Raw genomic sequence first — 23,716 nt, forward strand, 5'->3', positions numbered from 1 at the left:
TCTCAGGACTGGTTGTGGATGGTGACATAATGCCTCTCACCAGAGACAGACATCAGGAGACCACATTCCAGCCAACTCTGGCCCTTTACCCCATTCTTGAAATCCTTAAAACCCAAATCCTAAATCTTTAAGTGCGCTTCCTCTCTGCGGTCACCCCGCCTCCCGTGAGTGTGTACCGTCTCATCAGACAAACTTTGCTGTCTCATAAGCTTTACTGCACTTTCCCCCTAAACTATTTTTCATGATAAAGACAGGAACTTGCCAACCCCCATCTCTGGCTGTAAGTGTCTGTTACTTTGCTATTTCATTCAATTTTCCAGACTTAAGCACTAGTCTTCACTCTCCCTGTTCCACTTCAGACTAGGAGGGAAGGGCTACTGAGATCTGGCTCGGGGTGGCCAGTTCCCTTCACCTGGGTGACCTGGATGGGACGGCAGCTGCAGGACCCGCTCTTCGGGAGAGGGCCACCCCTTCCTTCGCCCTCCAGGCCTGCTTGAAAATCTCCTTTCTTTGCTCTGGGAAGTTCTCAGAACATAATCTCACTCCATCCAGGGCTCTGTGGCTCCCCCAATTCCTGGGGTGGTGGGGGCTCAGTCCCCAGGCCATGCAGATTCAAGCGGACCCTGGGTGCCAGGTGACTCTGGCTTCAGGAGCTGGCCGGGGGGTCTGCCCTGTGCCGGGCAGGAGCTCAGTGACCCCCCTCTCCTCCTGTTCTGCCCGCACAGCTGCTGCCACTCGCTGCCACTCTTGCCGCAATGAATTCCTTCCTTACCACACTCTTGATCCGTTTCTAAATCCTTTCTCCGTCAGAGTCAAGAAGCCTCCCCCACCCAGGCTGCGGTCTGACCGAGGCGCAGCGCCTTCTCCCCGGACTGGTGTCCGCAGCCTGGGGGGCCGCCCCACGCAGACACGCGGGATCCCCACAGCCCCCAGGTGAGTGGGCAGCGTGCCGAGGGGTCCGGCCTCCGAAGGCCACGTGGGCTGCTCCCGCTTACGGGGTGTCCTCAGAGACCCCCACAGGGCGCCCAAGGAGGGCGTCGGGCCGGCGGCGCGGACTGTGCCCCGCGGTGGTGACAGCATCCGAAAGGGTTAACGCTCCCAGAGCAGCGCCCCAAAACAGGTCAACGGCGCTGGGTGGTGGTTCAAAATTAGATAAACCGAAAAACACGGCGAGCGACCTGCGAGCGCGGCTTTCGCCGCACAGCAAGGCCCCCCGCGCCCCCAGCTGGCCCCGGGACCCCCGGTGAGCGGTCCTGGGAGGGCCTGGTCTGGGGTGAGTGGGCGCCTGCCGGCGGAGGTGTCCCCCAGGCGGTGCCCAGGAAGGCCCGGGCGGTGGGGGGGCCTCCCCAGCCGAGCTCTCCGGCCGCCCCTTCGCCCGCCCCCCAGGCCTGCGGGCCAGGCCCCCGCCCCTGCCTGGTCGGGCCGCCGGGCATCGCGGCTGCGCCCCCTCCCACCCCGCCGTGACCGCCGCCTGTGCCCCGGGACCGCGACCTCCGCAGCCGGCCGGGACCTGGAGGAAACCACACCTGTGAACCGGACCAGGGGCGGAGAGCGCGGGCGCGTCCACGCGGCCCCCGCCCCCCGCCCTGCGGCCCCGAGCCAAGGCCTCTCAGGGCCCAGGAGCCCCTCCTCGCCCCGCCCGCCCTCCTGACCCCTGGGTGCCCACCGCGGGGGTCCTTGCCCCGATGCCTCCCAGCGCCCTGCAGGCTCCTCCTCCAGAACGGGGACCCCCTCCCTCCCTTAGGGCATTTGCTTCTGGAAACTTGTGAAACTTTCTGTCCCTTTGAGATGTATGCAAACCTGAAAAGGTAAATAAGCCTCTTGCCAGTGTAACAGCCCAGGAATGTGCTTCTCCATAGTTTCACATCATCCCTTTGAAAGAATCACACTGTGCGCAGCACCCCCTCCCTGTCCCAGTAGGATTGCGACTTAACCTCTTGTCTCCCAGTTGTACCTACCTACCTGCTTGTCACAGACATGATCATTCAGATTTTTTTTTATTTGAATGGCTACCCCAGTTACCAGGTAAATACAGGATGGACTACGAGTCACACACCAGGCTGTCAAGTCCTCTTTTTTTTTTTTTTTTTTGGTAAAATATACATAAGAGAGAAATTTCCATTTTAACCATTTTTAAAAGTACAATGTAAGGACATAAAATACAGTTACAATGTTGTACAACTTTCATCACCATCTATTTCCAGAACATTTTTTATCATTCCGAACAGAAACTGTATCCATGAAACAGTAACTCCCACCTCCCGGGGCCCACATAGCCTCTAATCTCTATCGCACAGGCATCAATCTGCCTGTCCCAGGTTGCTCATACAAGTGGAATCACACATACACTACGTGGCCCTTTGTGGGTGGCTTATTTCACTTGCTGTAATGTTTTCAGGGTTCATCCATGTTCTATCTTCTATCAGAACTTCATTCCTTTTTAAGTTGGTCCATATTGCATCGTATGTCTACACATTTTGTTTATCCATCCGCCTCTAGATGGACACTTGCCTAAGGGTCCAACTTCACTCTTGTCCATGTGGACATCCAGTTTCCCCAGCACCACGTGTTGAAAAGTCTGTCCTTTCTCCATTGAAATAATCTTTCCACCTTGTTGAAAATCAGTTGACCATATGTATGAGATTTTAGCTCTTGAGGCCCATCTGTCTTCCTCTGAGCAAGGATGTCTGCCCAGGTGCCAGAACCACATTCTCTTGATTACTGTAGCTTCATAGTAAGTTTTGAAATCAGGAAATGTGAGTCCAACTTTGTACCTTTTCAAGATTATTTTGTCTATTCAGGTCCCTTGTGATTCCATATGAATTTTAGGATAAAATTTTTTTTCTATTTCTTCAAAAAACATCATAGGGGTTTTGAGAGAGACAGCATTGATAACAGTCAGGGAGATCTGTGCCAAGACACATGTCAAATTGTCAAAAGCTAAAGCCAGAGAGGATCTTGAAAGCAGCAAAGGAGGTGACTGGTCACATACATGGGCTCTTTGGCAAGATTCCCAGCAGATTTCTCCTTAGGCTCCTTGCAGACCGGAAGGCAGTGCGATGGATATTAAAAATCCTGAAAGAAAAAAAACCCTTTCAGCCAGGAATTCTATATCCAGTAAAACTATCTTTAGCCAGAAATTCTATATCTGGTAAAACTATCTTTCAAAAAAAAAAACTATCCCTACAAGAAATGCTATAGTGAGTCCTTCAGTCTGAAATGGAAGGACACCAGACAGTAATTCAAAGCCATATGAAGAAATACAGAACACTGGTAAAAACTACATAGGAAAATATAAAAGCTGATACTTTTGCAGTTTTGGTTGAAATTCCTCTTTTTATCCCTATATAATTTAAAAGGCAAATGCACAAAACAATAATATAAATCGATGTTAATGGGCACATAATATATGGAGAGGTCTGTGACAACAGTGGGGGAGGGGGATGTGTGGGAGCACAGTGTATGAACACTTGAAACCAAATTCACATCATTTAAATTAAGTTGTTATAAGATTAAGATTTTAATTGCAACAGAAGAAAAACAATCATACTGGAAAAACACACAGAAAGGGAAAGAAGGGAATAAAATGGTACAGTACAAAAAATCAAGTAAACACTAAAAAAGGCAGATCTGGAGGAGTTGAGATAGAAAGCCATAGAAGACACACAGAAAACAAACGAAATCTTTTTGTGAAATAATTGCTTTAAGTGTAAATGGATTACTGTCTAATTAAAAGGCAAACATTGGCAAAGTGCATAAAGAATCACGAGCATCCACAAGTTGTGTACAAGAGACTCACTTCAGATACACAGACACCACGAGGCCCGAAGTGAGGCTGGGCTGGGGCATCAGAGTGCAGAGGGACCGGGGAGGGCTGGGCAGGCTCTGTCTGGCTTTATGTCGGATCCTCTTGAGGACACGTCACTGTTTCTCTTGAGGTCACATATGGAAAGGGTTGTGCCTGCCTGGGTCACATGAGACGGTGAGATTTCTGTCTGCAATCTCCGAATGCTTATTCCATAATAAATGGTTTAATTCTTTTGTTCCTCTGGGAGAAGGGCTCACCAGGTTGGTGGGAGACTTTCTTTTCATCTGCTTGTCCCGACTACGTCCACAGGCGGCCTCATCGCCTTCACGCTGTTGCAGGAGACCCGCTGGGCCACTCTGCCCCCGTGACTGTCTCCTCCCCTCCGTCCTGCTCTACTTTTTCTTTCTGAAGAGCCCTCTGTACGTCATCATCCTTGTAGCGTTCAGGACTCTCCCCTTTGCCTTGAGCTGCCCCTTGTACACTGGGAGGGAGCAAACAGCAGGCCACATCAGCAATGCCAAATGAGCGAACAAATGAATGTCTCGCAGGCGGCCTGAACTCACCGTGTCCACAGCCCGTGCCCGCTGCTGCATCCACATCTGCCCACGGAGCTCCGCCCTCCAGTCTCTGAGGCCAGAGCGTTGATCTGTTTGCTGTACCCACGGTGCACACGAGGACACCCCACGGCACCACCTGCCCACCGCACCCCGCCGTGCACCCGCCAGATCCTGCTAGAATCAGGCAGCTCTCAGCCTCTCCCCTCCGCACTGTCCACTCACCTGTCTTGGGACCACCCTGTTCTAGCTGGAACCCCTCCCACACTTCCCCTTTGTTTCCCCAGCGCCTTCTGCCTGGCCTCATGCTGGCACTGGGCAGCCCATATAATCCACACAGGTAGCGTCCTGTGGTCTGCCTGCCCCATGCAAAGGTCAGCTCCAGGTGCTGACCAGAGGTCAGCCCCTCAGTCCGTCTGGGCTGCTTGCTCCAGCACTGGGTCAGCGTGGCCCCGGGCTCAGCACTTGCTTGAGGAATGAACGGGGAGGGACGGTCGCAGGCTCACCCCAGCTTGTCCGTGAACCTGGCGTGGTTCCGCCCTTACTCACCCCCCATCCGGGGTGGCTGGTCAGCACCTTCCTCCTGAGCAGGTGCGGCCTGGGGGAGGTGTTGCTGGCAAGGGAGTGGGCCTGCTGGGCCCTGGTGCGCTGGGTGTGGTCTCAAAACCTGGCCCAGCTCAGAACCCAGCACTGAGCTCCATGGACACTTGGCAGCAGCCCGTGGGGACTGCTGGGCAGCTGGGACCTGCACATGCCCTCCCCACCCCATGCCCTGTAGCCTGAGCTTCCCTGGCCCTGGACAGGAGCTCAGTCATGGCCTCTGCCTGAGCCTCAGTTTCCCCTTCTGGGATGGCAGTTTGTGGCGAAGCCCTGAGGGAGCCCACACCTGGGCAGCTCCCGCAACCCCCTCATGCAGGTCCTGCCCCTTCTCCATCTCCAGGTGGGCAGGATTCCCGGGGGAGCCCTGCTCAGAGGGGGTGTCTCCGTGCACCTCCAGGGGCTCCTGTGTGGACCAGGACAGTGGAGCCAGAACTTGGGGCCAGGCCGCCCACCTAGAGCCAGAGCTCTGGTCTCCTCACCAGCCCTGTACCCCAACAGGGAGAGGCACCTGGGGGGCAGGGGTCTGCAGAGGAAGGCCTGCAATGAGGAAACATGCGGAGCGTGGAGCCCCAGCCTGCTGGCTGTGACCCTGACCTGGGGTAGAGGGGGCACCTGGAGCCTGAGGGCTTGGCCTCCGCTTCCGGGAGGTCCTCCCTCACTACTCCCCAACTCCTTTCTAGTCCCTGGCCTGACCAGGTCTCAGCACCCACAGGGTGCCCCTCAGCAGCCCCTTTGTGGGGACACTGGGAGGTTCCAGAAGAGGCAGACACCCATTTCCAATGGTATGGGTGGGTCTTTGGGCTGAACTTGGGGAGGCGGCCTGGACGCGGCTCTCCCACCCACACCCACACCCACACCGGGAGCCACTCTGTTGGGGTGTTGGTGTCTCCAGCCCAGAGGACGTCCTCAGGCGCAGCCCGGGAGCTCATGCGCGGTGGGGGCAGGCAGGCGCTGTCCACCGCCCACGGTCGGCCTCACCCCAGGCGGCAGTCACAACCTTCGCCCACTTTAATAAGGGTCCCTCACTGTGACCCTCCCCCCGACTTGCCCCAAGGGGATACTTGCTCTGCGGACCCCACCCTTGCCCTCAAGGGAAGAGGCGAACCAGGCTGACGGGTGTTTACTGAGCAGACAAGGTCTCGCCCACCCCTAGTCTTTCCAGACGGCAGCCCCATTAGGGGAGGGAGAGAAGGCCCGGTGGCCGCGGCGGGCTGAGCGAGGGACAAAGGAGCCGGGGCAGCTCAGGGTGGGCAGCTGGTGGTCCGTGTAGGCTGGCACGAGAGCTCTGGGAAGGCAGACCTGGTGGGCCAGCTGTGACACCTGGTGTGGGGCAGGGAAGTCCAATAAAGGGCTAGGGGTCCCTCTGTGGTCCTTGGTCGTGGCTGCAAATGGGGGCCCCAAGGCCACTGGACACTGGGCTGGACAAGCTGGGCGGCTGGAGAGTGGGACATGGCCTGACCCTCTGGGAGGGCCGGTGCGGGGGTGGGGGGCTCTGGGTGGCATGCAGGACCCTGGGTTCTCAGCAGGGTCAGAGGGACAGCTGCGAGGCACTCTGGCACACACTGGACGTGGCCCTGGGTCACCAGGGGCTGGCCAGCCTCAGAAAGCCCAGGGCAGCTCTGGCAGCCACTGGGCAGAGGCTAGTACTTGTCCTCAGGGCAAGGATGGTGAGGTGATCACGGGCTGCCCAGAGGGAGACGGGACCAAGCCGAGGCAGGGCAGGGCAGGGGCTGGGCCACCTGGGGGAGGGGGCAGGCTGCCCAGCTATTTGGTTGGCCCCCACCCAGTGGGTTCAGGAAGGGGCTGAAGGTCCTTCATCTGACCTGAATCTGGCCCCCACCCCCAACGTCCGGCCCGAGGAATCCCACGGAGCTGCAGGCCTCTGGACAGCTGGGAGGAGCCTGAGCCCACAGCCTGGGGTCGGGTGAGACCACCCCCATGCTGAGACCTGGCCTTTGCTGTCAGAGCTTTGGGGTGCCCGGAGGTGAGCTGTCCCCCACGCCACACCCCAGCAGTCCATCTGGCATGCTTTCTTATTCTGCATGAGACACCTGGGTGGCAGCTGGGGAGAGAGGAGTGGGGGGTTGGCTCAGTGTGCCCAGTACCAAGCTGGTCTGGGGGCACACTCCAGCCTGGCCCCCACTGTGCGGCAGAAGCGGGGGAGGGAGCTGCAGGCCCCAAGTGCTCAGGGCTCAGGCCCCTTCTGGGCTGCCCAGTCCTCGGGCACCAGGGCCCATGGCTGTAGGCAGCGTCCCATCACAGAGGTGTCTACCTGGACCCCGAGAGCAGCAGGCACTCCCCAGACGCCACCCACTGAGCTGGCTCAGCCCTCCCAGCGCTCACGGGCCTGTGCCCGGCACCCTGGGACTTTGCTGTGTGGCCCACGTGGACTCCAGCAGTGGTCAGTTGTGGGGGGGGGCTAGCCCCCAGGTCACCTGGCTGAAAGGCAGTGGAGCCCCAGTGCAGACCCCAAGCCCCAGGGGGTGACCTGTCACCTGCTGAAGGTGACCTTGCCAGGGAAAGGGACCCAGACTTGGCTGAAAAGCTCTTCTAGGGGGTAGGAGGAGGTGGAGGACACAGGCTGAGAGACCCTCAGCAGGCCTGGGGACATTCCAGGGGGCAGGATGACTCAGCTGAGCTCAGACGTGGCTCTGAGACCCCCCCACAAGCCACCCATCAGTGGGAAAGGGTCAGTGGGGTCTCATGAGAGGCTCTGGGTGCCGGGGTGCTCTCTGCTCCCCTCTCTTGCTGGCCTCTCCTGCCCCCCACAGCTTCTGCTGTCCACTCTCACTCCAGCATCCCCCAGGCAGAGGCCACCCTCCTGGGCCCTACCTCAGGCCCACGTTGTTAGCTGTCTTCTGCCAAGTCAGAGGTTCCAGGGATCTGGGCCTCCGTGGCTGGTTGGGCAAAGGGGGGTGGGAGGCCATCGTGAGTTCCTAGGCAGTTGTAAGCAGAGCCCTGCTCAGGGGTGGTAGACACTCAGGGAGGAGGACACAGCGACACACAGTGGGCCACCCGGCCAGGGGTGGGGCCAGGCAACTTCCTTCTGTCTGGCCTGTCTCTACCTCGGCTCAGAGACCTGCCTGACCCAGGGGGCAGCCAGCCCCTCTGCCCCCAACCAACCCCAATCTCTTGTGCAGTGCCTGCCACATCCGCCGTGACAGTGGGAGACAGATGCCAGGGGCAGGCTCAGCGCAGAGGCGAGGCTCCAGCCCTTGTCCCCCTGCGGTGCCCAAGGGCCCGGCTGCCCTCTGTCCCAAGGCCCGGCCCTGGTACTCACCGCAGCGGAGGTCACACAGCTGCTGGGGTGCAGAGAAGCGCACATCGGTCCTCCGACCCTGCCGACATGGGGCAGCTGGTTCAGCACAGTCCCTCTGGCACCCCACCCACATCGCCAGAGGGACGGCCTCCAGGGCAGGCCAGGGCCCCACAGCTTCCCGGGGCAGCACCACCCACCTGTATGCAGGTGTGGGGTACACAGGCCTCCTCCTCCAGGATGTCCACGAAGGCAACTGCAGGGTCAGCTGTGAGGTCACCCTGGGCCAGGGGAGGGGAGGGTCACAGGCGGTGGGGGCAGTCCAGGCTACCCCTGTCCTGCTGCACAGGCACACGTGTGTGTGTGGTGCCCATGCGTCCGCAAGCCGTACAGCTGGTCTGGCCCTTCGCCCTCTCCACCAGGCAGCAGTGGGGCTGGCTCAGGCCAGGTGAAGGGTCAGCCACCCTCCCAGCACGATGCCCGCAGACCTGGCTCACTGAGGCTGGAGGGAGGGAGGTGGCCTGGAGCTCTCGGTGGCAGACAGGGGGCCACGTCTTCCCTCCGTGGCACAGGTGCACCTGGAATCGGGCGGGACTGCGCGAGAAGAAGAAGACCCGGAGGCGGCCCCGAGAGGGTGCGGGCTGGACGGCCATCTGCCAGGCTGTGGGGGCGGGGAGGTGAGGCCCAGCACTGCGCCTGCTGCCCCTCCTCCCTCCCACGGGCCCAGCGACCTGTCCTGCCTCGCTGACCACGAGATGTTCTACACAAGCAAAGAAGAGGGTTATTTGCCCCCCAAGGCCCCAGGCCAGCCTCCCCACCCGCCTGCCCAGGGAGAGCTCACCCACAAAGTGCAGCTGTTCGAAAGGGCACCTCACCCAGAAGCCCAGGCTGGTGGAGAACTGCAGAGAGGGTATGCAGGTGGCCATGCGTGTCAGGGGTGGTCGGGGCTGGGACCCGCTGGCCTCCTTTACAGCGCTTCGGGACGCCCCACCCCCACCGCTACCAGCCCTTAGCTCTGCCTGTGGTCAGACTGGGAAGGGGTCAGAGGGGCTGCTGGACCCCAGGGCTAGGCTAGGCAAGGCATGATGGGTAGCTGCAGGCCCCCTGCCCTGATGCCCCAGGCACCCCCACCTGCCTCCTTGCCCCCTTCCCTGGGTGCTGGTACTGTGCCCGGCAGGCCACAGCCCAGTCCCCTTACCTTCAGGCAGAGCTGGGGCTGTGTGTCCACCAGTGGGTACTGCACCTGGGGTGAGCTCAGGTCAGGCCCTGGCCATGCTGAGCCACACCCACCCTGCCTGGTGGGCGCTCACCCTGCCGTGGGCAGGCCCGCCCCTCCTGGTGCGTGCTCACCCTGCCGTGGGCAGGCTGGCCTGAGTGCTCTAGCTTGCGGCACTGGGCCCCTGGCCTCGGGCGCCAGCACAGGCTCACGTGGCCGCTCACGGGGCAGGCTGGCTCCCAGCTCAGCGCCTGGCTGCCAGGGTGGTAGCGGATGGCGTCCCACAGCGCCTCAGTGTCTGTGGCCCCAGGCCCGGGCTGAGTCAGCAGTGCACGTGGGCCACAGGGCCTGGCACCTGGTGAGGGACCACGGGGACAGGCCGGGGCCTCACGTGCCCTTTGCCCGCGGGTCCCAGGCTGGGTCCGGGTGTGTGCACCCGCCGGCGTGCAGTCACCGAGTGGAGCCAAGAGTAGGGAGCCCACTTGCACCCTCAGAGAGGCCCCCTCACAGGACTGGTTGCCCCCAGAGAGCCAGGGCACTGGACCCTAGCAGGGCTTCCGCTGGTGGGCTGCAGGATGGGGGTGTTGGAGGTGCTGGGACACACCTTTGCCCTCCCAGCTGGATCAGGCTGAGCCCACCTGCCTCCCACTCTTCTCGCCTCCCTCCAGGCCCCCAGGCACCACAGGGTACTTGCCGGCTTCAAAGGGGCAGATCTGGATCCGCACAGCATCGGGGGTGGCAGACCAGCCCTGCAGGAGGGACTGGGCTCAGGCAGGGCCTGACCATCCCCTTGTCCCCTCCCGGCAGGCAGCGGGCTGCGCCCTCACTGACCTCAAGGCACAGGCAGGGCAGCTCTTGGCTGTAGGGCAGAGAGACCGTCCTTGAGGCCCTGTTTGTTGTCACCTGCGGCAGAGGCGAGGGCTGGGGTCTGGGGGCTGGGCGCGGTGAGACTGGGGGAGGGGAGGGAGGAGGGGGCGGGACAGGGCTTGGGGCGGGTGGGCGTGGTCGGGGCTGGAGGTGGGGTGCCAGGCTGGGCCTGGGGCTCACCCGCACCAGGGCGCCCTCCTCTGTGCAGGTGAACCACTTGAGGCAGAGGCGCACGTAGTAGTCGCGGCCCCCAGGGGCCTCGGGCACCTGAACTAGAATGACCTTGCGGCTGCGGTCCACCCAGTAGGAGAGATTTCCCGCTGTAGGAGGGTGGCAAGGTGGGGGCCATGCTGGGGCCAGGGGTCACCAGACCCAGGGCTCCATCTGTCACGAGAGCCTTGACGTGGTGACCCCTGCCAGACCCAGGCATTTGGGAGTTGCCCACCTGGGGATCCATGGCGGATCCCCAGGCGGGCCTGGCAGGAGACCTCAGGCACATGGGGGTCCGCAGCAACCCTGGGGGTCCTCCCAGGGGCACCAGGGCTGGGACCCACCTGCAGAGGGGGCCTCACCAAAGCAGTCGGGCACGCTCCTTCCTACGTGCTCATCCCCACAGCCTGCAGATGACAGGGGCGATGGCGGGCTCAGTCTGTCTGCCCCCAGGGTCTGTCCCGCTGGCTGGGCCTCCTCCGCAGGGAGGCCGCGAGCCCAGAGTAAGCCAATGCTCCTGCTGGGAGCTGCCCAGCATGGCCCTGCCCAGTCAGTCCCTCAAGGCCGAGGGCAGCTGTGCCCAGGCCAGCCCCACCTTCCACTTGGTACTGCTGCTCCAGCTGGACACCGCAGAAGTGCGGGACACTCCTCAGGGTGACGTAGAGGCTCTGGGCCACGCTCACTTCCAAGCAGTCCAAGTGCACCTGGAGCTGAGCAGGGACTGGTGTGAGCCAGGCACACCTGGGCCTCTGCCCACCCAGCCCGCCCGGGCCAGCTGCTCCTCACAGAGCTGGAGCCCAGGGCCTCGCACAGAGGAGGAGGGGTGCCCATTCCATAGGCCTGGGGTCCAGGACAGGCTGTGGGTCGGGAGGCCGGGAGCAGGCCGTGGGGCAGCTGCTGGTGCCCAGCAAAGACTCGGGGCTGGACCCGCAGGCCCAGGTCAGGCCCTGGCCTCACCTGCCGCCCCGCCTGCAGCCGTCGGGAGGCACGGGAGACCCGCACGCTCTGACACCGTGTCTCCTGGGTGTCCAGGCTCATGGAGCAGGCCTCTAGGCCCCGAAGGCTCTCTGGGCAAAGGCAGGGGTGCGTCAGACCATGGTGGTGGGGCTCCGTCCCCCCCACCTCTCTGTGAAGTGCGGTTAGGGGACTGCTGTGCCGTGTCCTGCCCCTGGGGGTCCGCGGCCCCTCTCACCGTGCATCGTGAGGGAGGCGTGCATGAGCAGGAGCAGAGAGCAGCTGCCATGCGGGGTGCATCTCATGGCGGTTGACAGTGTCAGGGTCCCCAGGACCGACCTGGGCATGGACATGGGGGGTGGCCGGCAGAAGCTGTTGAAAATATCCCCTGGGGAGACAGCAGAGGGGTGAGGGCCATGGTAAGGCCACATGTGGTCCGGCAGGGCCTCGCAGCCTGGGAGGGCCCCTCACTGTCCTGCCCAGTGCCATCAGGGGATCCCCTGTGGGTGGCGGGCCCACCCCTGAACCACGTCTGTACTGCCTGCTGGGCATCAGGCAAAGGACCAGGGGGCGGCCTGAGCGTGGGAGCTGCGGTCCCACTGGGCCACTCTGCCCAGCCAGCACACTCCATCACTCCCTTCAAAGAGGAGCAGCAAAAAAGCCCTACTAGGGACAGCTGGTCATGGCCCTGGGCCCTGCAGCCTAAGGCTCTGTCCACAGGCAACCAGCTGTATCAGCCCAGGTGGGCCTGGCCCTAAGGCCCTGGGCAGGGCTTGGGCAACTGCAGCCAGGCCAAGGGTCATGCAGGGCAGCTGGCCTGACATCGGAGGGGCTGGGGCCTCACCTTCCGGGATGGGGGCTGCATGGCATTTGGGGCTGGGCCAGGTTTACAGGTGGCGGCTTCAAGAGTAGTGGTGTTAGTTCTATGCAAGACACCACAGGCAGGGTGGCCTGTGCCCCACAGACGTGGCTGCCCAAGTTCCTCCTGCACCCATGGCACGGCTCATCCACAGGCCTGCTGACATGATGGTGAAGGGCCCCAAGGTAGGACGGTGCGCCCAGGAGGGGAACGTGTGTGTGCTCGGTGGGTGCTTCCAGGGCCCCAGGACTCCCAGGGCCCTTCAAGACCTAGGGGGTCTGTGAGGAAGGCCCCCACTGGGGCTCGCCCCCGAGAGGGAGTAAAGGGAGAAGGGTCAGGCCCTGCAGCTCCTCCTGTTCTTGGGAAGGACCACCCTTAAGACGAGGTTGAACTGTTGAAATGAAGGTGAAGGGAGGGAAGCCCGGGGAAGATGAACACCAAGACCCCTCTCTGCAGAGTAAGCAGAAATGAGTGCCTGCAGGGGTCAGAGCTCGGAGAACTGAGATGAGGCGCAGGCCCGGGGACACCAACCGGCCATCCCTCCCGTCCTCGGGTCACAGCGCTTCCACTCAGAGGCCTTCCTCCACCAAAACGGGCAGGTGGGTGATGGTGAAGGCCTGCTGTCCGCAGGAGGGGCAGGGGCACCACTGAGGCTCGGTCAGACTGCCGCAGTCAGCCACCGTGGCGGCACCCGGAGCTCGGAGAGTCCCTGCTCAGCAGCTCCAGAAACAGATGGCAGGGACCGTGGGGGCCACGGGATCTGGATCTGTCCCCAGAGCAGAAGCCTGTGGATCCCTCCATGGCTCAGACGGAGTGAGGGGGACCAGATCTACCCTCCTGCCTGAAACAGCCTGGAAAACTGGACAGAATATGTGGAGCAAAGATCTTAAGGACACGAAGAAACAAGGACGGTGATGCCCGAGAGAAGGGAGACAGACAAGCAAACTCCAGGGGGGCCACTGCCATCGCAACAGGGTTCTGGGCACAGGCAGGGGCCAGGGAGACCTGGCCTCTTCCTGAGCGAAGGGGTGGGGACAGACCCAGCGAGATGGGAGGAGGGGATACGAGGGCTCTGGAGGGTGTCCAGCAGAGCAGCGTCAGCACGCAGGTGTGAGGAGGCCGGCAGAGGCAGGGCCGAACCAACCTCAAGGATTTGGGGAACAGTACCCTGCACCCACACAGGGCAGGTAGCCCCGTTCCCAGCCAGATTAGAAGCCTTGCAGTTCACCAGGCTCTGGGTGCAGCGTACACGAGAGACCTGCCTGTGTGAGGGGAATCACCAGCCTCAGACTGAGCCACACTCTGGTGTGGCCTAACAAGCCTGGAAAGCAGGACCCAAAAAGATGAAGCTGTTTCCAAGTAAGTGAACTATATTCCAGAAAGAGCTCAAGAATATTTGTAGGAATAAAAAAACAGTGTAAAATTCACAATGTCTGTCATCCAATACAAAATTAGAAGCCCTGCAAAGAGTCAGGAAAACACAGCCCATACCAGGGGGAGGAATCAGTTAATTAAAACTGATACAGATAATAGAATTAATAGACTAAAACATTAGAACAATTATTATAATTGTATTCCATATGTTCAAAACATTAATTATAAACATGGAAGATATTAAAGAACCCCAAACCCAGCTACACATGAAAACTACAATATCTGAGATGAAAAACACATCAGGTTGGTAAGATTAATAGCAGACTAGACATTGGTTGTAATACCTGACAACACAGATTTCAGGGCAAGGAGTGTTACCAGGGGAAGATGGTCATTTCATAGAAATACAGGGAGCGATTCATAGGAGTACACAACAGTCCTAAACTGATATGTACTTAATATCACAGTTTCACAATACATGAAACAAAAGTGATAAAACTACAAGGAGAAATAGACATGTCCACAATTATAGTTGTAGATTTCAATGTTCTTTTATAATTGACAGAATGAGTAGGCAGAAAATTAGAAAGAACGTAAATAGTCTTGTACACCACAGCTGACCGACCTGATTGACGTTTATAGGTCACTCCACCCACACCCAGCAGAACCTGCTTGCTTTTCACGTGTTCATGGAACATTTATCAAGATAGACCATATTCTGGTCCACAAAACAGTCTAAATAAATGTAAAAGGATTTAGAGCATACAAACCATCTTCTCTGACCGAAATGCGATCAAACTAGACATCAATAAAATATTTCTGGAAAATCTTCAAATATTTGGAAACTAAACAGCAGAGTACTAAATAACCGATGGGCAAAAAATAAATGAAAAGGGAAGTTAGAAACCATTTTGAACTGAATACAAATGAAAAGACAACAAATAAAAAAAATTGGATGCCGCTAAGGCTGCGTTTAGGGGGATGTTTGTAACACTGAACTCCTATATTAGAAAAGAAAGATTTCAAATTAGTGACCTTGGCTTCCACCTTAAGGAATTAGAGATAGAGGAGTAAAGTATACCTTGAACAGAATACAGTGTTATATGTCAATTATATCTCAAACTGGGGAAGAAGAATAATGAAACCCAAAGTAATCAAAGGAAAAAATAAAGATCAGAGTGGAGACCAATGAAATGGGAAACAGAAATGCAATAGAGAAAAATCAGTAAAAGCGTATGTTCTACTTTGTAGATTCTTCTAGAAAATTGAAAAAGAGGGAACAATTCAGAACTCTGATATCAAACCTGATAAAAACATTGCAAGCAGAGAAAACTACAGAACAATATACCTCATGGCTTTTGAGTAAAAACTCTAAGCAAAATTTTAGTGAATTGAATCCAAAGATATATAAAAGGATAACACATAATTACCAAGCATGGTTTGTCTCAGGAATGCAAGGTTTGATGTTTGAAAATCAATCACCATGATTAACTGTGTTAACAAATTAAAAAAAAAACATGACAATATCAATAGCCATGGTAACATTATTTGACCAAATCCAGCATCTTTTCCTAATAAAACCACTCTCAGCAAACTAGGGACTGAAGGGAACTTTCTCACACCGATAAAGGCCATCTGTGGGAAACCTATAGTTAGTATCATATTTAATAATTGAAAGAATCGATTCTTTTATCCTAAGATCAGGAGAAAGACCAGAATTGCTGCTCTGATCGCTTCTATTCAGCATGGTATTGGAGATCCTAGTCAATGCAATAAGGCAAGAAAATAAACTTCTTTTCCAATTTGGAAAGGAAGAAGTACATGTCTTCATTTGCAGATGACAGAGTTGTCTCTGCAGAAAATCTGAAGGAATCTACAAAAAAGATACAAGAACTAAGGAGTGAGTTTAGCAAATTGCAAGATACACAATCAATATACAAAAATCTACCATATTTCTTATATTAACAAAGAACAATTGCAAATTTAAAAAATTTAAGTGCCATTTATAATATCAATTTGAAGTACTTAAGGACAAGTCAGACAAAAGATGTATAAAATCTATGCCCTGAAAAGTACAAAATATTGCTGAGAGAAGTTAGAGAAAAACTAAATAAGTGGAGAGTTATACTGGGTTCATGGGTCAGAAGACTCAATATTGTTAAGATGTCAATTCTCCCCAAATTGATCTATAGATTTAAAGAAATATATAAATAAAAATCCTTTTGTAAAAGGCCTTTTATTTTTTTATTTATTTTTCAGAAACTGACAAGATGATTCCAAAATTCATATGGAAATGCAAAGGACCTAGAACAGCCAGATAAGCTTTGATAAAGGACAAATCAGAAGCCTGACACGGACCACTTTCAGGACTTAATATAAAGTGATCGCGTACAGGGATCAGGACCGCGCTGTATTGGTGTCAAGATAGAGACAAATGGACGGGACAGAAGACAGCCCCAAAGTAGACGCGTTCACACAGGGACAACTGATTTTCAACAAACCTGCCAGGCGGCTCACTGAAGAAAGGACAGTCTTTTCAATAAATAGCGCTGGATCAACTGGATGTCCAAATGCAAAAAAAATGAGCTTTAATCCATTCGTTGCACTATACACAAAATTCACTCAAGATGGAATTTAGACTTAAACGTAAAACTAAAAAACTTTAAAAAGAAAAACATAGTAAAAACTTTGTGATCTTGTGAGCTACGAAAAGATTTCTTAGCTACAGCACTGAATCATGACCCTTTAAAAGAAAAAATTTGATAAACTAGACTTCATCAAAATTCATCTTTGAAAGACACTGTTAAGAGATTGAAAATACAAGTCACAAGCTGGGGGAAATACTTGCAAAGCATATATCTGATAAAAAAAAACTTGTATTCAGAGTCTGTGAAGAACTTTCCAAATTCAGTAATAAGGAAACCAACAACCCAATAAAACCTGGACAAAAGCTTGGACAGAGACTTCACCTCTGAAGACACAAATGCAAGCAAGCATGTAAGAGACGCCCACCACCGTCAGGCATTAGGGAAACACAAACTGAAACCGCAACACACCTCTGTCACCTACGAAAAGGGTCGGATCCTAGGGGACTGACTGTACCAAGTGCTCAAAAGGGGTGGAGGGACTGAGTCCTCACCGGCTGCTGGGGGGAATGTAGAATGTAAAGCGCTTTATGATCTGGTGACTTCTTTAGTAGGTAGGCACCTGCTATGTGATACAGCCGTTCCATGTGTGATATTTACCTGCATAATGAGAAAGCCTTGCCCGTGAATGTTCTCTGTGGTTTTACTTTTAGTGGCCCGAACCTGGGAGCAGCCTAAATGTCCATCAACAGGAGACTCAGCAAACAGACCGCGGGAGAGCGATGCAATGGCGTGGATTTTTGACCCATGATGAATCTAAGAATAATTATACTGAGTGGGAGAAGTCAGACGTAAGAGTACACACAGTCTGATTCCACTTCTATAAAATTTTAGGAAGTGCAAACTATTGTCTATGGACAGAGAGATCTGTGGTTGTTGGGGAGGAGGAGATGGGGAAGGGCTTCCAAGGGGACAAGGACACTTTGGGAGGGATGGAAATATGCATTATCCTGACTGTGGTAATAGTCTCACAGGTGTAAACATACGTAAGACCTTAGCAAATTGATTACTTAAAATATGTACAGTTTGCATTAATGTCAGTTATATGTCAATAATACTTAAAAGGTCATTTCCTCTCCCTGCCCATTTACAATGTGTGTTGGAGAACAGCAAGCTTCCAAATCCTCCCCCACACACAGTGGGACACGTACGGAGCTTGGCCCCCTGGCAGGGGTGCTCCCCCAACTCAGTCCAAGTTTACACAGATCAGAAGTGGGAAAAAGAAACAATAATAATAAGGAAGGAGACTTAAACACCCAGGGCACAACTGTCTTCATGCCCTCCGGGACTCCTTCATCAGCACCCTCACACCCTCAGGGGCGAGGGGGCTACAGCAGGGGTGGGGCAAGGGGAACAGCAGGCTCAGCCCCCGCCCCCTCCCAAACCGATGGAGGTTTTTTTAAAAAGCTAGTGAACGGTTGTTTCGCCCTTTGCTCTCACTGTGTGCTCAGTGCTAAACAGCAGGAGTGACAAGACCCTCCTCCCAACTGGTCCAAGATTTAAGCAACTGCCGGCCCTGCTCGCCCGGGACCCACCGTCGTCTCGGGACTCATGTAGTGGAGACACTAGGAGCCTCCGGGGGGACCCCACTCAGGGCGCCGGCTGGGATTGAGGGAGAGGCCGCCTGAAGGGCACAGCCGGAGCCCTGGCTGGCCACAGGCCTCCTGGCTGAGCCTGGGTGGTTAGTCAGGTGAGTGACTGTGAGGAGAACCTTGTCCCCAGGTCTGATGCTCCCTCGCCATTGGGGGTCACCCACAGGGCTTGGCGGCTGCGGTCCTACGGAAAGTGACCGTGCCGTAGAATTCCCCATCCAAGTTATCCTTCACGTGTGTGAGAACTTCCTCCTCCACGCAAGAAGTGAGAAATATGCATCTTCTGACCTTTTCTAGAAGAAAACAAAGGCCTATTCCAGCCCCAACCAAGGAAAGGACCCAAACCAGAATATTAAAAAATGGCACAGATTGACAGAAGTGAAGGGCTCATGGTTATGCTGGGAAATGACGAAATATGTACTTAAGTATAAAGGTTGCAAAGGGTAAGGTGGCTACTAAAAAATAAGATGCATAACAATAGGGAGAAGCTTCGTCTCGGGTTCAGCTGACAGCAGGGGGAGAGGGGCAGGTGCCGGAGGAGGACACACCGAAGTGCTTGTGGCACACGGCCCCGGGGTCCCCCGCTGCCACCGCGAGGAGTGACCAGGAGCCCAGAACTCACCACCAAGACTCAGGGAGAAGTAAATATATTCAGTCATATTCAAAGATTTAAAGACTGCCACAGAGCCTTACTATAAGAATACCTAACAGATGTGTTTTAAAAGGAGAAATATGAACCCAAAAGGAAGAAGTGGGTTAGGAAAGGAAAGTGAGCCGGGGGGCCGGTGCAGCACGTTGGGGGCCTTAGGTCCATATCGATGGGGGCACTGCTGGGTGTCCAAAACTAGTTGGGAGTTTCATTTCTGATGTGATAGTCCAGGCTTTTCAGGCCAGTTCACTGTTGAAAACAGCAAGCCATGTGCAGTAAAAGGCTTACTTATGAAAAAATTCTTAAAAATGTGTGAGAGCTGAAAAAGGAACCTGGATCATCAGGCCCAAACTCAGAAAGGCCAGAGGGGCACAGAGCTCGGGAGGCATGAGCCCTAGGGCATGTCCCAGCCCAGGGGGCTGAGGGCTTTGGGGCAGGCACAGGCCAGGGGAATCCCTGAGCCCCCTGGAATCACGTGGGCCCTCGTCCTGGGTGTGGGCGAGAGTCAGGGGGAACCCACCCCTCCCCAGGCCCTGGGGCCCTGGACGAGGGCTTCTCCAAGCAAGCAGGGACAAGGGTGGGGCTCCCTGGAGATCCAGGAATCTCAGGAGGGTCTGGGTGTTGCGTCCAGCCCAGGTTCGCACCTCCAAGAAGACCCAGGAAACCTCAACCAGTGATTTAATTGGAAACAGCCCTGACGTCACACATTGCTCCTGGATACTCCTCAGAGACAGGTGAGTCTGGTCTGAGGGACGCCTCTTCTTCCTAGGCCTTGGGGGAGCACCAAGAGTCATTTCTCAAGGGCCTGGAGCAGATGTATTTAAAGATAAACATGTTGGGAAACCGAAAGCCAAGAGGGAGAAGCAGCAGACAGCCCCACGGCGCCTCCGCGAACAGAGGCAGACGCGCACTGCGGGCCAGCTGTGCTGGACACCTGCCTGCAAATGTGTGCGGTGGGAGAGACTATAAAGAGGAACCTAGCACGTCTGAGAGAAACGAATACAATTTTCAGAAACGAAACCCACGGAAACAGAAACATAGAATGCAATAAATGATTTTAAGAGCAGATTGGACATCACTGCAGAAAGAATTAGTGAAGGGAAGGATCACACTGAATGATCTGGAAAGGAGACAAAAAGATGGAAGACACAGAAGAGAGGTCAAGAAACGTGGGGAAAGAAGTAAAATGTGTAAGATGTTCCCTGATCGGGAGTTCCGGAGGAAAAGCCGAGAGAACAGAGGCAGAAGTGGAGATGACAGCCGACCTTCACAGGTTTACACGGGAAACCGAACGTGCGGGCCGGTCTCACTGTTACTGTTTAGAAGAGCTGCAAAATCCTAAATGAAATTTTAGCAAATTGGCTTGATAGTATGTTAAACATAACCAGATAGGACTTGTTTCAGAATTGCAAGTGTGGTCCACATTAGATAACCTATCGGTAAAATGCACCTCATTAAAAGATTAAAGGAGGAAAATTATATGATTACCTCCATAGATATGTAAAGTTTTCATAAAATTCAACACTTACTCATGATAAAAGAATGTTTAGCACACTAAGGAAAGAAAGGCACTTCTTGTCTAGATGTGGAAATCTCCAAACACCCAATAAACCCAATATTAATGATAAATCCTGGGGATCTTTGCCACTGATATGAGGACTGAGGCTAGGGTTCCCCATTCAACATTGTCCTGAAGATTCAAACCAATTCCATAACATCAAAAACAAACAAACATAAGCTTATAAACTATCATTATTTGCATAATATGTGATGATTATCTATATACAAAAACTTAAGAGAATCAGTGAGAAATCTATCAAAAATAACAGATTTTAATAAATATGTTGGATACAAGATCAATATACAAAAACAGCATTGCTTTACACCAGCAAAAACCAACTAGAATATGTAATAAAGTATGGAAATCATTCACAGTATCCTTCAACCTCTGAAGAAAGGTTTGAGAAAGACCTAAATAGGTGGAAAGGCATACCATGTTCATGGTTGGAAGACTTAACTCAGGTCATTTCTGCTTGAAATTGATCAATAAATTCAATGTGGTTCTAATAAAAATGTGTGATATTGTGACTTATAATAAGAAACATAAAGGGGGCCTGCCTGCACTCTCAGGCATGTACTTTCTCTTTTCTTCAAGCTCTTATTTTCCAATAAACTCCTAAAACTCAAAAAAAAAAAAAGAAACATATTTGATCTTTGTCCATTTCTGATACAGAGCTCCTAAAACCCTTGGAATTTCTGAAGTGGTAAGAACAATAAAGTTTCCTTTTGTTTCTTGACAAACCATGGCCAACCACACCTGAGTCTGGGCTAATGAGGTGACCTTTGGAAAGCACTGAAGGGTGGCAGTCTGACTGCCAGAGGAGCCAGCCATGTGGGGGGACGGTTGGTTCAGCCCCACTCCCCCAACCTCTGGGGCTGGAGGTTGAGTGCAAGCACCAATGGCCAATGATTTATGAATAGTGCCTATGCAATGAAGCGTTCATAAAAACCAAAAAGGACAGTGTTCTGGGTGCTTTTGGGTTGGTGAACACGTGGGGGTGCTGGGAGGGTGACATGCCTAGAAGGCAAGGACTCTCCACAGCATATTCCATGTGCCTTGCCCCATCTATGTATCTCAATCTGGCTGTTCCTGAGTTACATCTTTTTGTAATAAACTGGTGATCTAGTAAGTAAAATGATTCTCTGAGTTCTGTGAGCCACTCTAACAGATTAACTGAATCCAAGGAGTGGGATCTGGGAGCCTCTGATCAATACCAGTCAGAAGCACAGGAGATAAACTGGTGCCATTGGCCCTTGAAGTGGGGACAGCCTTGTGGGGGTGAGTCCTTAACCTGTGGGGTCTGAGGCTAACTCCAGGTAGATGGTGTCAGAATTAAGCTAATTGCTTCAAGGTGCTAAAAAGCACACACCTCACCCTTCTCCCTGTGTGCAGGAAACGCATCTCACCTCATTGCTTTCCCAGGGAGGATGCCTTGCTAATTAGTCAAAGCCGAGCACACTTTTTGAGCCAGTTTTAAAAGTGGACAATAACACTGTTCTTTAAAGAAAGGAAAAAACATGCCATCCTCTCTCTTGCATATGTTTTTGGCTTCTAAAAGCAGGTTTTTTTCCTCAGGACAGTTCATTCAAACATCCTTAGCCACAAAGCTGGTTAAAGAAACTCGGGGTCTGCTCTATAGACTCCGTCACCTCAAATTGAAAGAGAAGCACTTATGTCATGCGGCTGGCAGATTTATCAGAGAAGTCCTGTACTCAGACACAGTGGAGTGCTTGCACAGGTGTTAATAAAGAATATTGCATTACCTTTAAAAAAACAAACAAAAACAACCACATTATAAAATACCTACTGAAATATTCAGGAAAGTTGACAATCAAAAATTAATATTGAAGAGTTGAAGGTGTACAAAATGCTAAGACCCTTTTAAAGACCTTTTTCATATAAAAGTGGAATACAGTTGTACATAAAAAACCCTAAAGAATCCACTCCAAAACTACTAGATCTAATATCTGAATTCAGCAAAGTTGCAGGATACAAAATTAACACACAGAAATGTTGCATTCCTATACATGAATGATGAACTAGCAGAAAGAGAAATCAGGAAAACAATTCCAGTCATAATTGCATTGAAAAAAATAAAATACCTAGGAATAAACCTAACCAAGGAAGTGAAAGACCTATACCCTGAAAACTACAAGATACTCTTAAAAGAAATTAAAGAGGACACTAAGAAATGGAAATTCATCCCATGCTCCTGGCTAGGAAGAATTTATATTGTCAAAATGGCCATCCTGCCTAAAGCAATCTACAGAGTCAATGCAATCCCCATCAAAATACCTACAGCATTCTTCATGAACTAGAGCAAATAGTTCTAAAATTCATATGGAATGACATAAGACCCAGAATAGCCAAAGCAATCCTGAGAAGGAAGAATAAAGCAGGGGGAATTATGCTCCCCAACTTCAAGCTCTACTACAAAGCCACAGTAATCAAGACAATTTGGTACTGGCACAAGAACAGACCCATAGACCAGTGGAACAGAATAGAGAGCCCAGATATTAACCCAACCATATATGGTCAATTAATATATGATAAAGGAGCCATGGACATACAATGGGGAAATGACAGTCTCTTCAACAGCTGGTGTTGGCAAAACTGGACAGCTACATGTAAGAGAATGAAACTGGATCATTGTCTAACCCCAAACACAAAAGTAAACTCAAAATGGACCAAAGACCTGAATATAAGTCATGAAACTATAAAAATCTTAGAAAAAAATATAGGCAAAAATCTCTTGGACATAAACATGAGCAACTTCTTCATGAACATATTTCCCTGGGCAAGGGAAACAAAAGCAAAAATGAACAAGTGGGACTATATCAAACTGAAAAGTTTGTGTACAGCAAAGGACACCATCAGTAGAACAAAAAGGCACCCTACAGTATGGGAGAGTATATTCATAAATGACATATACGATAAGGGGTTGACATCCAAATTATATAAAGAGCTCATGCACCTCAACAAACAAAAAGCAAATAAGCCAATTAAAAAATGGGCAGAGGATCTGAAAAGACAGTTCTCCAAAGAAGAAATACAGATGGCCAACAGACACATGAAAAGATGCTCCACCTCGTTAATCATCATAGAAATGCAAATTAAAACTGCAGTGAGATATCACCTCACACCAGTTAGGATGGCCACCATCCAAAAGAAAAACAACAACAAATGCTGGTGAGGATGTGGAGAAAGGGGAACCCTCCTACACTGCTGGTGGGAATGTAAACTATTTCAACCATTGTGGAAAGCAGTATGGAGGTTCCTCAAGAACTAAAACTAGAAATACCATTTGACCCAGGAATTCCACTCCTAGCAATTTACCCTAAGAATGCAGAAGCCCCTTTTGAAAAAGACATATGCACCCCTATGTTTATCACAGGACTATTTACAATAGCCAAGAAATGGAAGCAACCTAAGTGTCCATCAGTAGATGAATGGATAAAGGAGAGGTGGTACATATACACAATGGAATATTATTCGGCCATAAGAAAGAAAACAAATCCTACCATTTGCAACAACATGGATGGAGCTAGAGGGTATTATGCTCAGTGAAATA

At 53.0% G+C, this 23,716-nt stretch overlaps 1 protein-coding gene and 1 long non-coding RNA gene across 15 annotated transcripts in view; one reads left to right on the forward strand and one right to left on the reverse strand.

Moving 5' to 3' along the window:
• Positions 1-812: 812 nt before the first annotated feature.
• IL17REL (interleukin 17 receptor E like) overlaps positions 813-23,716 on the reverse strand; it is a 29,100-nt gene continuing 6,196 nt past the window's right edge. Inside the window, exons 3-20 of one of the 14 annotated variants that reach the window (XR_005058130.2) lie at positions 11,704-11,853; positions 11,469-11,578; positions 11,107-11,221; positions 10,856-10,918; positions 10,482-10,621; positions 10,266-10,337; positions 10,129-10,183; positions 9,569-9,732; positions 9,417-9,461; positions 9,094-9,117; positions 8,716-8,879; positions 8,419-8,499; positions 8,243-8,300; positions 7,795-7,898; positions 6,911-7,024; positions 4,066-6,282; positions 3,800-3,965; positions 813-3,075 (exon numbers count right to left, since the gene is read on the reverse strand). Coding sequence is in view for 5 of the 14 variants with exons in the window: in XM_037006742.2 (XP_036862637.2) it covers positions 7,810-7,898; positions 8,243-8,300; positions 8,419-8,499; positions 8,707-8,879; positions 9,060-9,117; positions 9,417-9,461; positions 9,569-9,732; positions 10,129-10,183; positions 10,266-10,337; positions 10,482-10,621; positions 10,856-10,918; positions 11,107-11,221; positions 11,469-11,578; positions 11,704-11,853 (1,373 nt within the window). In the remaining 9 variants the exon portion in view is untranslated. Of the gene's footprint in view, positions 3,076-3,799; positions 3,966-4,065; positions 7,025-7,794; positions 7,899-8,242; positions 8,301-8,418; positions 8,500-8,706; positions 8,880-9,059; positions 9,118-9,416; positions 9,462-9,568; positions 9,733-10,128; positions 10,184-10,265; positions 10,338-10,481; positions 10,622-10,855; positions 10,919-11,106; positions 11,222-11,468; positions 11,579-11,703; positions 11,854-23,716 lie in introns of those variants that run through there. The other 13 variants (XR_012121674.1, XR_012121677.1, XR_012121676.1 and 10 more) reach the window with 13 other exon arrangements.
• Positions 9,047-20,785, forward strand: LOC108401706 (uncharacterized). Its single transcript, XR_001854246.3, has 3 exons — positions 9,047-9,128; positions 12,430-13,683; positions 15,958-20,785. It is a non-coding gene; the product is annotated as an uncharacterized lncRNA (long non-coding RNA).

The sequence above is a fragment of the Manis javanica genome, chromosome 10, assembly GCF_040802235.1.
Source record: "Manis javanica isolate MJ-LG chromosome 10, MJ_LKY, whole genome shotgun sequence".
NCBI classification, from domain to species: domain Eukaryota; kingdom Metazoa; phylum Chordata; class Mammalia; order Pholidota; family Manidae; genus Manis; species Manis javanica.